Source organism: Eulemur rufifrons, chromosome 15 (assembly GCF_041146395.1).
Source record: "Eulemur rufifrons isolate Redbay chromosome 15, OSU_ERuf_1, whole genome shotgun sequence".
Classification (NCBI taxonomy): domain Eukaryota; kingdom Metazoa; phylum Chordata; class Mammalia; order Primates; family Lemuridae; genus Eulemur; species Eulemur rufifrons.
In genome coordinates this window covers 106,355,648-106,371,455 of record NC_090997.1, presented here as the reverse complement: position 1 = coordinate 106,371,455, position 15,808 = coordinate 106,355,648, and the positions used below count along the sequence as shown (strand labels likewise).

The 15,808-nt window shown below is 35.9% G+C and overlaps 1 protein-coding gene across 1 annotated transcript in view; it reads left to right on the top strand.

Annotated features, from left to right (window-relative positions):
* PDE10A (phosphodiesterase 10A) overlaps positions 1-15,808 on the top strand; it is a 230,854-nt gene that overhangs the window by 149,531 nt on the left and 65,515 nt on the right. Inside the window, exons 11-13 of the mRNA XM_069489102.1 lie at positions 6,004-6,146; positions 8,833-8,925; positions 11,336-11,522. Of these exons, the coding sequence (XP_069345203.1) occupies positions 6,004-6,146; positions 8,833-8,925; positions 11,336-11,522 (423 nt within the window). The remainder of the gene's footprint in view (positions 1-6,003; positions 6,147-8,832; positions 8,926-11,335; positions 11,523-15,808) is intronic.

Sequence of the window (15,808 nt, the reverse complement as noted above, 5' to 3'; positions counted from 1 at the left end):
TTTCCACAAAAAAGTCAAAGAGGATTCTATTAGGGATTGTGTTGAATCTGAAGAGCAATTGGAGTATTGCCATCTAAACAATATATGAATGTGGGGTATTTTTTTCATTTATTTAGATCTTATTTTTTTTCACCAAGATTTTATTATTTTCAGAGAATATGTATCGGTTTTATTTTGGTAAATTTATCCCCAAATATTTTATTTTTTAAATTTTATTATAAGTGGAATTCCTTTCTTAATTTTATTTTCTGATTTTTCATTGCAAATGTATTGAAATAAGATTGGTTTTTGTTATATTGATAGTGTATCCTGCAGCTTGATGAACTCATTTACCAGTTCCAGTAGTTTCTTGGTGTATTCTCTAAGGTTTTCCATATACACGATCATGTCATCTGCAATTAGGGGTAGTTTTACTCCACCTTGTCTAATCTGGATATGTTTTATTTCTTTTTTTGCATAATTTCTTTGGCTAAAACCGGTAGTAAAATATCAAAAAGAAATGGCAAGTGTGGACATTCTTGTCTTGTTCTTGATCTTAGGGGAGAAGCGTCTAACAATAGTAGTGGTTCTAGTGGTTCTTCTTTGCCAGTTTTTACAGAACTTATTTCTTTTTGTTTTTTAATGTATTGACTAGGACCAAAGGAACACTGTTGAAATGAAGCAGTATATTCAAAAGTGGATATATTTTCCTTACTGTGTGTACTTCTCACATTTCATTGCCATGTATACTTGTTGTAGGTCCCTAGAAGATACAGTTTATCAACTTAAAAACTTTTCCTTCTGGTCTTAATATTTTATGAGTTTGCATCTGATTGGGTGTTGAGTGTTATCAAGTTTTTATAAGCCGTTCTTAAAATGATTCCACTTTTTCTCCTTTAATCAATTGGAATAAGAAATTATATTAATTTATTACTCATTGTTGAACTACTCTTACATTCCTGGTGTAAAGTCTACTTACTTGTAATGTTTCATTTATTCCTGGATTGGTTGTTAATATTTACTTCTAATTTTTAAATCTATGTACATAAGTACATAAATACAATAGTTCTTTTTTTCTATCCTTGTGTAGTATTGATAATGGGTTATGCTGTTTTAAAATGAGTTAAGAAATGTTCCAATTTTTTTCCTATGGACTAAAATGGTTTAAATAATATCTGAATTGTTTTTTCATTTAATATTTGATATAAATCAGTTGTGAAATCACTTGGGTCTTATTAGGGGATAGATCTGTGATTCTCTTTTCAATTTCTAATATGGTATTGGCCCCTTCAGGTTTTCATCTGTCCATTTCTGCTATGTTTCCTGGAAATCTTTTGTATTCCTATAATAGATAGTAGCTGGAGTTATGAAATGATAAGCGAAAACCTTCACTGTGTCTATCTTCATTGAACTTATAGTCTAGTGGGGGAGACTGACATGAATCAAATATCAACATAAAAATAAAATTGCAGCCACATTTAGGGCTGTGAAGCAGCAGAGCACAGTGCTTTTGCAAGCTCATAAAAAGGAGATTTGACCTAGTCAGGGAGGCCGTGGCAGGTGTTCCTGGTACTGACCCGGTCCCAGGGATGTGTGGAAGTTACACAAGCAAAGAAGAAAGAGGGCTGTACTTCAAGGGAGAGAGGAACAGTCTGCTCCTGTAGAGAAAGGCTCCTGAAAGGGCCAGGTCAAGGGAGGGAATCTTAACTTTAAGGTTTTTAAGCTATAAAGTGCAAGATCAGATTTATGTTTTGAAAAGATAACCCTGGATTAAAAGAAACAAGAGGGAAATGAAGTTAGATTGTTTTGAAAGGCTTTTTTTTAATTTAAATAATACTGAAAAGACTTTTTTATTAATCTGGGTAATCTTTAACTTCCTGGGTGATCAGTTCATCTAGTTCAGTGTTTCTCACTGGGGACGGCACTGACACTGGGGCAGGGCAGTGCGTCCTCACTCAGGGGTGTCCAGAGCAGCGGGTGTTTCGCGTCCTCAGCCTTGGGGGTGCCAAGAGCACAACATCTCCACCTGCGTGGACCAAAGGAAGATGTCTTCACTTTTTGTCAGGTGTTCTGTGGCCAGGTGTTTCAGCTGCTACTTGGGAATCAGTGAATTAGACTTTCAAATCAATTTTTATAAATTTGTAGGTACTTTATACAGGCAGTTGCTCCCCACAGGGTGACAGCAGCGGCCCCCCCAACTGTAATCTTACGTTGAAAGTACAGTTTTCTGTAAGGAGCAGTGGATGATCAGTATCTCCCTATCGTATCACTCACTTCACCAACAAGATATGATAAAACAGGCCCTTATTTTTCACCTTTCATATCTGCTGCCCTTATTTGTTGAATATATAAATATTTCATGTATATTTTAGGTCTGCTTTTTAAATTAACTTTTTAACATTATATTTATAATTTTTTAGATGTCATTTACTAACAGGTTTTACAGTTTCATTATAGTTTTAGTGATTTCTTTGCTTCCCCCGCTTTCTGAATTTACCTATTTACTTACTTTTGCTTGAGCACATCTTCCTTTCCAAAATAGTTGAAAGTAGTCACTTTCTAAGTCGTGTGCACTTCTGAAATATCTTTATTTTGCCTTCATGCCTGAATACTAGTTTGACTTGGTAAAGAAATTTAGATTTAAAATAAGTTTTTCTCAGAAATTTGGAGACATTTTCACTGAATTGTGAACCCAGTGTTGCTATAAAGAATTGTCTTCCACTCATACAGAAACGTGTGCGCGCGTGTTTGTAGGGGTGTGTGTGCATGTGTGCAGCGGTGTGCATGTGTGTAGGGGTGCATGTGTGCGTGTGTGTGTGTGTGCAGGGGTGTGTGTGCCTGTGTGTAGGGGGGTGTGTGTGCAGGTGTGTGTGTGGGTGTGTGTAGGGGCGTGGGGTGGCTTTTACGAGGACCTTCTGATGCTTAGAGTTCATAAATGTTACTAAAATATTTGCAGGTGCTTTTTAACTCCTTTTCAGCATCTGAGGGTCATTTCAAAGTAAAAGTTTAATGTTTGGGGAGAGTGAAAAGGTAAACGTGTTTAGAGTTACTCATCTCAAAACAGAAGCTTTTCTTACTACCTGTAGTTGTTTCTCAGTTGATCATCTTGATTTTTTGACATATGCAATAACTTTATCCACAAACAATGAAAACTTTTATCTCCTCAAATATGTATACTTCGTGTATCTTTCTCTTGTCAAATTGCATGTTGGTAATTATGGTGTGTCTTTGTCTTGCTTATATTATAACCTTACTGTAGTAATGTTAGCGGAATAATTCTGATATTTTACCATTGGGCATGATATGGACTGTTGTTTTGAAGGAAATATTAGGTTTTGTTTATATTCTTTTATTCTATTTTATTAAAGTTTTTATCATGAATGATGCTGAATTGTGTCACGTGCTTTTTGACAACCTTGAAGATAATCAAACAGCTTTCTCTCTCTTGTCTCACTGCTGTTACGAAATACAGTGATAGACTTACAATGCTGTTAATAAGCAGTTCTGAGTAAAGTATGTCCTTAATACCATAACATTTGCTTACTTCTAAATTTGATTTGGTAATATTTTTATTTATAATTTTTCCTCTATTTCCAAGTGTAACTTGGTTTATGGTTTTTCTTTTTTATAGTTTCTTTGTCAGTTTTCAGTATCAGTGACATAGCAGGGGCTATAAAACTAACTGGAAAATTTTTGTTCTTTTCTGAATTTAAAGCAGCTTAATTTGTATAGAAGTTTATTTGTTGAAGATTTTTAAAGAATTCATAGTTGAAACCAATTGGGCCTGGCTGGTGCCTTTTATCAGAATACTTTTTTGACAATTTTTGAATTATATTTATGATTCTGGTTTGATGTACATTTTTCAGCCTTTTCTAAACTCATTTTATTTTCTAGAAAAATGTCCATTTCATCAAGCCTTTTAACCATGATTAACATATTTATGCCAAAATATTTATTAAGCAACTAACATGACCCCTATAAACTACAGATTCAAATTTCACTGAATATAATTTAATCTTTAGAGTTGCAGGATCATTCCTTTTATTTTTTTCTGAGTCTCACCTTTCCACCCCTCCTCCCCGCCCACAAGGGCTAGAATGCTGTGGCGTCAGCCTAGCTCACAGCAACCTCAAACTCCTAGGCTCAAGCCATCCTCCTGCCTCAGCCTTCTGAGTGGCTGGAACTATAGGCATGTGCCACCACACCCGACTAATTTTTCTATTTTTTGTAGAGACGGGGTCTCACTCTTGCTTAGGCTGGTCTTGAACTCCTGACCTCAAGCAATTCTCCCTCCTCGGCCTCCCAGAGTGTTAGGATTACAGTCGTGAGCCACCGTGCCAGGCCTGCAGGATCATTCTTGCTACTTAATAATTCAAGCTGTCCTGAGTTTGTAAAACAGATGGGTGATTCTTGTGTCCTTGCCAACAGCTCAGTCCCAGCAGTCTCCCCTACCTTTGTGCCACTCGTTCTTCCTCAGATATTTCCTGAGAGTTTTAGGTTATGAAAATCATATATTTTCTAAGCTAGGAGTTGGCAAACTGTTTTTTAGGGGCCGGAGAGCAAAGTTTTATGCTTCATGGGCCATACTTCCTTGCAACTACTCCAGTCGGCTGTGGTAGCAGCTACAAACAATACAGACACGAATGAAATGTGGCTTTGTCCCAGTAAAACCTTATTTACAAAAGCAGATAGTCAACCAACCCTTACCCTAAGCCTTGTTCTGGGCATTTGGAATACTGTGGGCGGGGGAGGCAGTATCTGCTGTCATAGAACTCACAAGTCAGTGGAAGTGACAAGTATCCTGGAGATCTGATGCCAGCAATTCTCAGTACGTTCGGCCCCTGCACTGTGGGCACAGCCGGTATTTGTTGAGTGAATGAATAGAGTTCTGTAGTAGCAGTGAGCATAAGCATGTAATGGGAGGATGAAGAAGGGTACTTAACTTATTCAGATTTCTTTTTATTAAATCTGTAAGTTAGTTATACATGAGATTTTATATTTTCCTCTGGCCACAAGGTTCGTCTTGAGTAGACAATGTGATGGCTCTTTTTCTCTGAGAAATAATTTCATGATTGTGATCTGGATGGTTGAAGTTTCCAGAATTCAGAATGTAGGTAAATAATAGGATTTATGACATAACTGTACCCCAGCCCACTGGGAACAGTGGGATATGTTATGCACTGAAGAAATATTTATTGAAGGAAATGGATGAACAAATGAATGATGAAGTGAATGCATGGTGTTCCACGTACAAAGGGAAAGGCATACTTGCTGTAGAAGCGTGAGCATGGAAACAGCCAGTATGAGTTCAGATACCAGTAATGGATCCACCATGTGCCAGCAATGTAATAATGGGACTGGTTAAGTTACTTCTCAGTGCCTCAATTTTCCTAATATGTAAAATGGGGATAAATTTGTTCCCCTGAATTAATATTGGTATTGTGAGGATTAAGTAAATCAATGCACATAAAGTGTATAAATACATCTAGTTCATAGTAAACACTTAATAATTATGAATTATGATTAGACAGTACAAAAATAAATTCAGGTAATGCAAATATGAAAACTGTTTTTGTGGGTTTTTTTTTTTTTTTTTTTTTTTTTTTACAATTGCTATGTCACAGGCGCCAACCAGTCAGAATTAATGCTGGCCTTAAAGGCTTAGATCAGGACCTGAGAAGGGGAAGCCTGAGAAGTTCTGGAAGAGGGGCTTGGATTGCAGGAGGATTCTTGGGAAGTAGGCCCGTAGCTACTTACCAACCAATGTAGAAGAATTTTAGTATTAAATATTTCAACATCCAGCTACTGTATGGGTTCATATCAGCTGTTTATTCTTGTTGCTATCTGCTAGAATTAGCATGTAACAGTGACTTTTATACTTATATATATATTTATTTACTTATAATGCAAATTCCTACTCAGAGTATAAAATAGCTGGAGTTAATATTTATTTCATTATAAAGTTTACTTGAAAATTCTTTGAATTTTTCATTGGCTTACTCTTGTTTTGTCATTTGTCTTCAGATATATGCAAAAAACCTGGTGAATGCCGATCGTTGTGCACTTTTCCAGGTAGACCACAAGAACAAAGAGTTATATTCAGACCTTTTTGATATTGGAGAGGAAAAGGAAGGAAAGCCTATCTTCAAGAAGACCAAAGAGATAAGGTACAGGTAGAAGTAGAATGTCCTATACTCTGATTACAGATGTGCAGGTGTTCTGTTACCCATTTTTCTGTGCCTATTCACAGGTATGCTGACAATACTTGTCATACTGTGATATCATTCCCACCAGGACCCGCCTCCTGAAGGTAGTACTTCTGGGAATGACATTGCAGTGCCAGTGAAACCGCGCCTAGGAAGCTTTAGCGTCACTCCTGGAAATGCCGTCTTCCGGAGGCGGTCCTTTTGGAAATCATGTTGGAAAAACTTACTAGTGCTCCCAGGTAGGTAAAGGTACACTCCACCTGGAGTCTGCAGGTTTTCCCCTGTCTAGGAGCAAAGGTGTACTTAACCAATTTGGCCCCCTCCTCTTCCCGGCCTATGGGGCTGTCTCACAGTCCAGACAATAGTGGAAATTGATCTGGTACATTTGATGACTTAAACACCTTCTATAACTAACCAGTTGGTTTAATCAATCATATAGCACGCTTTTTGTATCTTGAAACTAAAATATTCTTTGTTATTTAAGTGGCAGCTGTTGTCACTTAAGTGAACAGAACAGAGTGGAGTTTCTTTTGTTGATGGAGGCGTGGGGGCTTACTCAGACCACAGTCAGGAAACCTACAAGGAGCACGGTCACAAAACTTTTAGGAATCAAGCTTAACAGTCAAAAGCTGAAATAGTTTTAGACATTTGCATTCCTTTTCCTTTGTATGTCTTAACTAGTTTTCTACATAATTTCATAAAGTTCTCTGGTGATTACAAGATTCTAATAAAAAACTGTGCCTTATTAATTAAGGATTGCTATGTATCCTTCATGAGATGAAACTAACGTCAGGGAAACTCAAAGTGTGACCCACCACGGGGTCTCACCCACTGTCCACCACTCAGCACTTCCAGTTTTCTGTTTCTATGGTGATAGATCCTATATTCCATCTTCATATGGCTTTGACTTGCAGGCACTGTATTGATGTTGGGGTTTTTTTAAAAAAATTGTTGTTTGTTAGACCTCAGTATATCAGTCTAGATCTAGTCATTCCAATAATTCATTATTTCTCTTGCTGAAGATTTGAGCGTTGCTTAACACTCCTGGTATTGACTTAATTTTGAAAACAATAACTTAAATCCACGATTACAAGCATGGGAACAACGGGGAAATGTGGTTTGTAACTTGCAGATGACTGGTTGATGCCAGTCATTTTTACAAGGGCATGCTTCTTAATTATGGGCTTCCACTGACCATAGATAACAACCCAGGAGATCTGGAATAAAAGTTAGAGTTTAGACTACTCTGAGAACAAGACAAACAAGCATAAATCATGCAATGGGTTCTGATACTCCTTGCTCATGGCAGTCTGATTCATTGTGTTCATGTTCTTCAAGCACAAGAACACCAGTTAAGCAGACAACCTTGAGTTTTATGCAATGTTTCGTTCACTTTTTGATGTTTTAAAAACTCTTTTGTGTCAAGTCTCTTTTGAGTTTTTCTGGTAATCCTTAAGGTGAAGCTTTCTTTCTTTCTTTTTTTTTTTTTTTTTTGAGACAGTCTCACTCTGTCACCCTGGTGAAGTGCAGTGACATCATTGTAGCGCACTGCAACCTCAAACTCCTGGGCTCAAGTGATCCTTCTGCCTCAGCTTCTCGAGTAGCTGGGACCACAGGCACACACCACCATGCTTGGCTAATTTTTTTTTTCAAATTTTAATGGAGACAAGATCTCACATTTTCTCAGGCTGGTCTTGAACTCCTGAGCTCAAGCAATCCTCCTGCCTCAGCATTCCAGAGTGCTAGGATTACAGGCATGAGCCACCATGCCCAGCCTTTATTTCAATTATTATTATTTCCTATAATGTTGAAAATGTAATATTATAGAAATTATTTTTTAACTATTAAAAATTATAGATATTGTAAATTATAGACGTCTTCCTGAAATAAATTTTGAAATGATTGCTTGTATGATAATATAGTAATGATGAAAATATTTATAAATGAGAATATATTTACAAAAGAAAAATGCTCATATTAGATATCAAAAACAGATAATGCTTGTATTTTGATTGTTTTAAATGTAAAAAATTAGAGAAGTAAAAATACTAGAAGTTGTATATCGTGTTATTTCTGTACGGTGTGCATGTTGCAAACATGATAAACTTTAGTCGTGTGTGCTGTCTCAAGGTTCAGACATAACCTGTGAGTTTGGCTGTATGCGTGATAGAAAGCACAGTGATACAGAACTGCGTTCTGTTTTTTATTGTGCCACTAATATTTTAGGAATGTTGGCATCTTGCTGAACCCATATTAGACCTCAGTTCACACCTCACTGAGAATCTAGTAAGAAAATTTATGATGAAGTATCTTGTAAATTATAAGGTACTATGCAAATAAGAGGAATTATTGTTGGTCAATACAGGAGATTGCTAGTTAATTTTTCAATCTCATTTTGTAACCCAATTTATGATATTGTGAATTATATCTTAAAATGAGGTTCTCAGGCAATTACTATGTAATGTTTTCCTGCTTTACTTTGACATATTTTATAAGATGATTTAGAATATGAAAATGTAAAATTAATACATACATTTAAAATAAAACAATGCTTTTTTATTCAATATTTGGTCGTAATGAAATGTTTCAGAATTACTGTACAGCATCTGTATTTTAATTAGCATGTCCCTCTCTTTTACATATGCAGATTTTCAATTGAGAAAGGAATTGCTGGCCAAGTAGCAAGAACAGGGGAAGTCCTGAATATTCCAGACGCCTATGCTGATCCACGCTTCAACAGGTGAGGAGTGGCTCACATCCTCCGCCCAGGGAGGCCTGATTCTCCATGTCCCAACTCAAATGGTTTTTTCCTCCGTAGTTTTCTTCTTTGGCCCAACTCTATTATCAGCAGTCAGTATATTCAGATATTTATAAAATGTTGGATTCTAAACCATTAATATATAATGAGTTTAAAATATTATAAAAATAACTAATAGGCAGGAGTTTTAATTTATAGAGCTGTTGTGGGGTTTTGTTTCATTGTAATGTCATGATTTTGTCATGAACATATTCTCCATCATATGGTCAAAGGCTGCAACATGTAGTGGCAAAGTGACACAGCTTTGAGTTTTGAATTGCAGGTTTGTCACTTATTAGCTCTTGAGTGACCTACAGCAAATTACTTAATCACTCTAAGCCCCAGTTTCCTCATCTTGAAGATAGGTTTGATAGTGCCTATTTTGTCTTTTTTTAAAGATTACAGGTAATATTCATAAAAGGTCTGGAAACTTTACATGACACAAAGTAGGAACTAAATAATTTGTGGCTTTTATTATATATTATTAAAGCTGAATATTAGGATGGCTTATAAAGATTTTTTATTTTGTTTTGACTTTCTTTGGAGAACTAGAAACCAAGTTATATAATCTGGTTTTAATAAATCTCTAGAAATTCAAAGTCTCAAGATTGATGTTATGACTGTTAGGGAGTAATAGTTCAGATGCTTTAACAACAATGTTTAGTTAATTTAAAAATTTAGTTTAAGAGGCAAATAACATAAGCAATAGGAAGTTTTTTCATGTATTTGATCAATTAATGTCAAATATGTACAAATCATATAAAAACATAGCTATATTCTAATAATGTATTATATTAATAAATTAGGAGTATACTAAAAATCTTGTCTTTTCCAAAAAACAAATTTGTCATTTCATTGCTTAAATATTAAAAATATTTATTTATCTTTATATAAAACCTTTATAATTTATGGGTTAGAGTATTAAGAAAATGAAAAGGCATGCAAAAGATTGAGAGAAAATAATTGCAAAACATATATAAATATCTGACAAACTATTTGTATCTAGAATTTATAAAATACTTTTCTAACATAATAATAAGATAACCCAATTTAATAAGAAGGGCAGAAGATTTTAACAGACACTTCACAAAACAAGATATGTGAATCACCATTAAACACATGAAAAGATGTTCAATGTGAGAGGAATGTGAATTTAAATGACAGTGAGACTTCACTACACACCGGCTTGAATGTTTGCAGTTTTAAAAGATTGGCATCAGCAAGGATTGGCAAGGATGTGAAGAAAATGGTACTTTCATACTTTGCTGGTGGGAATGTATATAATGGTACAACCACTTGGGAAAATAGTTTTGCAGTTTCTTGAAAAGTTAAACATATGCTTACTGTACGGTCCATTAATCAGCTCTACTTCTAGATATTACTCCAAGAAAAGTGAAAACATAATGCCCATACAAAGACTTGCATATAAATCTTCAAAGCAGCATCATTCATAATTGCCAACGACTGGCTATTAACAAATGGCATTGTCCATTAAATGGTGAATGAGTAAACAAAATGTAATATATTCATTCAAGATGCAACTACTCAGCAATAAAAAGGACTTACCCTGGCTCCATCAACTGCATGGTTGAATGTCAAAAACATTATGCTAAATGCAAATGAGAGAAGCCAGGCACTGAAGACTACTGTATAACTAACGACCATTAGTCACATCGCTGTTTCTGTGGAATTTTGTTGTGTTTTCAAAAAGAATTTCCTCAAATTAGGAGTCAGTAAACCTTTTCTATTAAGGACCAGAGAGTAAATATTTTTGGCTTTACAGACCCTCGGTCTTTGTCACAGGTCCTCAGCTCTGCCTTGTGGGGCAGTGGCAGCCTTAGACAATCTGTAAATGGATGATACACAGCCCTGTTCCCTTAAAGCTTTATCTATTATACAGGAGCAGGCTGGTTTGGCCCATAGGGTGTAGTTTGCAGACCCCTGCTCTAAATTTTTAAGGTGATAACTTCCATTTAAATTGGCTTAGCAAGTTACATCTCTCATGAATATGACCAACTTCAAAGGAACATGCCATTTTACCAAATATATTTCTCTTCTGAATCCACATAGTTTGTCTGTTTGCTTAGTAACGCTGGATATTTAAAACCAGATGATAAGTTGAAAGCCTCCTGGAGACTATCCTAGAAACTCTTATAAATAAAAGAACAAATTAGTTAGAATGTTTCTGAAATATTACCTTGTGCCTTGATTTAGAAGCTAAGGGTGCCATTACAGTCACATGTGATAGAAGCATATAAATTGCAAAACTGAGTGGAGATTTATGATTGAATGTGTCGTTTATTTTCTTCTGCCTGCTTTGTCCTTTATTGTTTGGTTCTTCACGTTCCCACAGAGAAGTAGACTTGTACACAGGCTACACCACCCGGAATATCTTGTGCATGCCCATCGTGAGCCGAGGAAGCGTGATAGGTGTGGTGCAGATGGTGAACAAAATAAGTGGCAGTGCCTTCTCTAAAACAGATGAAAACAACTTCAAAATGTTTGCCGTCTTTTGTGCGTTAGCCTTACACTGTGCCAATGTAAGTACTATTTTCTAAATACCTTTTTTGTTTACTACTCAATATTAATTTAAAGCCTTTTAGTTAAAGTAGCTTATGTTTTTTTTTTCTCCATTTATATTTTCTTTACAATCCAGGAACAGTGATTCCTAGTTGTACATATTTTAGGAAATACCTTAAAATGCCTTGGAAGGAAAAAGAAAAACCTCCTTATATTTTGCATTTATTTCAAAGTGTGAATTTGTTAAAAAGAAAAATGAAGTTAATGTAAGAGTAAAATGTTCAATTGTCAGACTTACATTTCACAATATCTACTGAGCTAAATAAGGAAAATATTATCTAAATCCTTACTCTTTCTCATATTCACTATATTTGAGTTTTTTACACAGAAAAGAGAGTGATAGCTCATGTTTTCACACCGACTGGGAAAGTTTTGACTGTGAAGAAAAGTGAGGCACCGTTGAGGGCATGTGTCGGGCACCTTACGGGTGTCACTCACCAGTCCTCGCGGCAGTCCTGCCTGTTCACTAAAGGATGAAATGAACTTCAATTTATATTCTGAAGTCTCACTTTAAAATACTAGAATTTATGATCTTTCTTTTAAATTGTCATATTTTTCTATAAACTCTAGTAATTTGTTAGTGACATTACTAGAATTCTGAAGTTATGGAGAATTTTAGTCTGGTAACCTTTTTATAAAGCTAAACCAAGATAAATGGAAGTTACCACCTTAATAGAAATTGCGTTTTGGAAATAGGACTGAGTTCCTTAGAAGCAACCATATAACTGATGGAAACAGTCAAGAAACGACTAGGAATAAAAATTGCAAAAAATTATATTGTGGTGGCTAAGGGTCAACCAACTTTAATTCCCTTAGTGCTGTTTGGTAACTGCGCGCATCCTCTCTCCTCCCGTCGGCATTAGGACCTCCTCTGGGACTCCCGCTGTTCCTCAGCTCATCAGAAATACACTAGCGCAGATGTTAAACACTTTTGCTTTGAACATCTTCCGTATCTATGTATCTCTTATAGATAAAGATATCGACAGCTGTGCTTGTCTCATTTCATTCAAAAGTTGCAAAGAGTGTAATTTCTACTATATTCTGAATATTCACTATTTTTAAATGGATCCCATGGAATCTAAGTACTATAGAAACTTGGTACCTGTTAAAGGCCGTTAAAAATACAATAACGTGATCCTTGGATTGGAAAATTTAGTGGTGTTCTTTGTTTTCGCTGAACGTGTATTTCTGGGATCCTACAAATTTTTCTCTAATGTAATAATATTTTATGCTTTAAAGCATTTTGTTAATTATTCTAAAACAAACATGTATAATAAGTGTTAAAAATTAATTTTGGACTGTGGTGGTATTACATATTATTAGTATATATGTGATCAAAACAACATATTACAAAATTTTGATAAATATCAAAAGTAAAAATATTATTGGAAGTTATTTTTTATGAGGTAGCTGTGGCTTAAAACAATTGTTAATATGCCTGTTCATGAATTTTGCTTTTTGTCAGAATGAAACAAGGTTTAGCATAATTTTTTATACTTTTTATTTTGAAATAATTTCAGACAAAACACAAACTTGCAAAATAATATAACGAATTCCCTTATTTCTTTATCCATATTCTCCAAACATTAATATAGTTACCATTTTTGCTTTGACATACTCTTTCTCTCTGTTTCTTTCTTTTTTTTTTTTTAATAGGCCAAGCACTAGTCTAAGTTTTTTATTTTTTATTTATTTTTTTTGAGTTCCAATTCACTTTTATTTATTTATTTATTTTTCATCTTATTATGGGGGATACAGAATTTCATGTTACATACGTTGCCCATGTACCGCCTGTCCCCCCAAGTCAAAGCTCCAGGCGTGTCCGTTCCCCAGACAGTGCACTCATCTCTGTTTCTTTCTTTCTTACGTAGATATTATCTTTTTCTGATCTATTCGAGAATATGTTTAAGACATTGTATCTCATAACCCCTGAATTGTTCAGTTTATATTTTCTAATGACAAGCATATCATCTTATTTTTTCACTGCATAATTTTAAAAAAAAAATCAAGAAATTAACATTGGTACTGTATTGGTTTTCTAGGGCTGTTGTAATAAACACCACAGACTGGGTGGCTTAAATAACAAAATTATTTTCTCATTGTTCTGGGGGCTGGACGTCCAAGGTCAAGGTGTCTATGGGTCGCTTTCTCCTGAGGCCTGTCTGGCTTGGTTTTTCCTGTGTCTGTGTCCTAATCTCCTCTTGGTATCAAGGCACGGAGTCATATTTGAGTTAGGGCTCACACATACGACCTCATTTTACCTTAGGTACCTCTTTACAAGCCCTGTCTCTAGCTACAGTCACATTCTGAAGTTCTGAGGGTTCAGGCTTCAACGTGTGAATTTTGTGGGGACACAGTTGGGCCCCTCACAGGTACTGTGCTGTCATTTAACCTTCAGACCTCTTTGGTCCCCTTTAATCTCATTCCTTACTCTTTCACGACCTGATGTTTTCAAAGCATATATCTCTGTTATTTTCTAGAATATTTATTAATTTGGAGTTGTGTGATGTTTCCTCATGATTATATTAAGATTATAATTTTGACGTGAGTTCACAGAATGGCGTGGCCGCACCTCACCCTGTTAGCAGACACACGTTCCACTGCTGGTGACGTTAACGTTCTTCACTTTGATGGTGGTGTCTGCAGGTTTCTCTAGAAACTCCCCCCCCCAACCCCCCCGGCCTTTCCTCACTGATTTCTTTAGAAGAGTGTTTGGACGTTAACCTCTAGATGCACTCATTCATGCCCTCTCCCCCTCTCTCTCTCTGAGGCACCTGTTGACAGCTCCAGCCCAACACCGCATGGTACCTTCTAGCTGCCCCTTCTCCATCTTTTGAACTGTTTTTGTGACTGAGAAATTTGGCTCCCACTATTCAGGGTCAGTTTTATTCCAACTTGCCCCTTTTATTTTTAAGGAGGCTGTAAGAATTGCTTCCATTAATAAATAGATGAGAGCAGAAAAGGTTCTATTATAGCAGTTTCTATGAATTCCGCCTGAGCTAAGACACCAAAAAGTATGGATAGTTCTGTCACCAAAAATTATTTTTAGTGATCTGTCATTGAAAATTTATTTAAGTCCACCTTCAATATTTTATTAAAACACTGAAAACTATTATTAGACCTCATCAACACCAGTATTTTATATTGCCTCTTTAAGAGATATTTCTATTACATCAATTTGAAAGCAGGGCTATTTTGAAATGGGACATGAGAAAAAGTCATTTTTAGGTAAGAGTATGTGTGAAAGTAAGACTATGATAATTTGTCATCTTAAGATCTATCTATTTGTCCATATATCCCTTGAAAAATTGTTGTGTATTTCCAAAAATACATACATTTCAGTTTAAATGTAACTGAGCTATTTGAGGAAGTAGACCAATGGGTTTGAAAAAATTTCCTAATCTACTAATTGTTCTGTCATAAAACCTGGATTCAATCATGATTAAAATCAAGACAAAGAAAATACTGCTTCTGAAAAATCATGAATAAGTTAACAGGCATTCCATTTGTACATTGATTATTTAGGTAATTTATTTAGGGTAAAATTTTAGTAAAATTACTGGAATTAGTTTATATTGAAAATGATTGTAACTTTTCTAGACACTATGAACCTCACCGCAATCATAGCTGTTCTCCAGCAGTGACAAGTAGTGTATGCACCAGCAACCATGTTAAGTCGTCACTGTCACTGGGTCTGGTAGGGCAGCCATCCCCAACCTTTTGGGAACCTGGGACCAGTTTCATAGAAGACTGTTTTTCCATGGAGGTAGGGTGTGGGGAGAGAGGGACAGAGCTCAGGGAGGCGGAGAGCTCAGACGGTGATGCAAGCGATGGGGAGTGCCTGTAAATACAGATGAAGCTTCTCTTGCTTGCAGCTCACCTCCTGCTGCAAGAAGTGGTCCAAAGCCTGGAAGAAGTGGTAGTTGGTGCAAAGTCTGGTGAATACCATGGATGACAGAGAGTTTCCAAGTCCAGCTTTTGTAGTTTGAGCAGTGGTGTTTGTGCGACCTGTGGTCTTGTAAGAGGCTTGGCCTGTCTCTGGTGACCAATCTCAGCTGCTTAATCACAAGAATCCTCATTATTTCATCCAATTGGTTGCAGTAGACATTCGTTATAATAGACTGATCAGTTTTCATGAAGCTGTAGTGGATATTACCAGTCCTGGACCACCAAACAGACACCATTAGCTTTTTTGATGACTATTTGGTTTTGGACTGTGTTTCAGCACTTCATTTTTATCTAACCA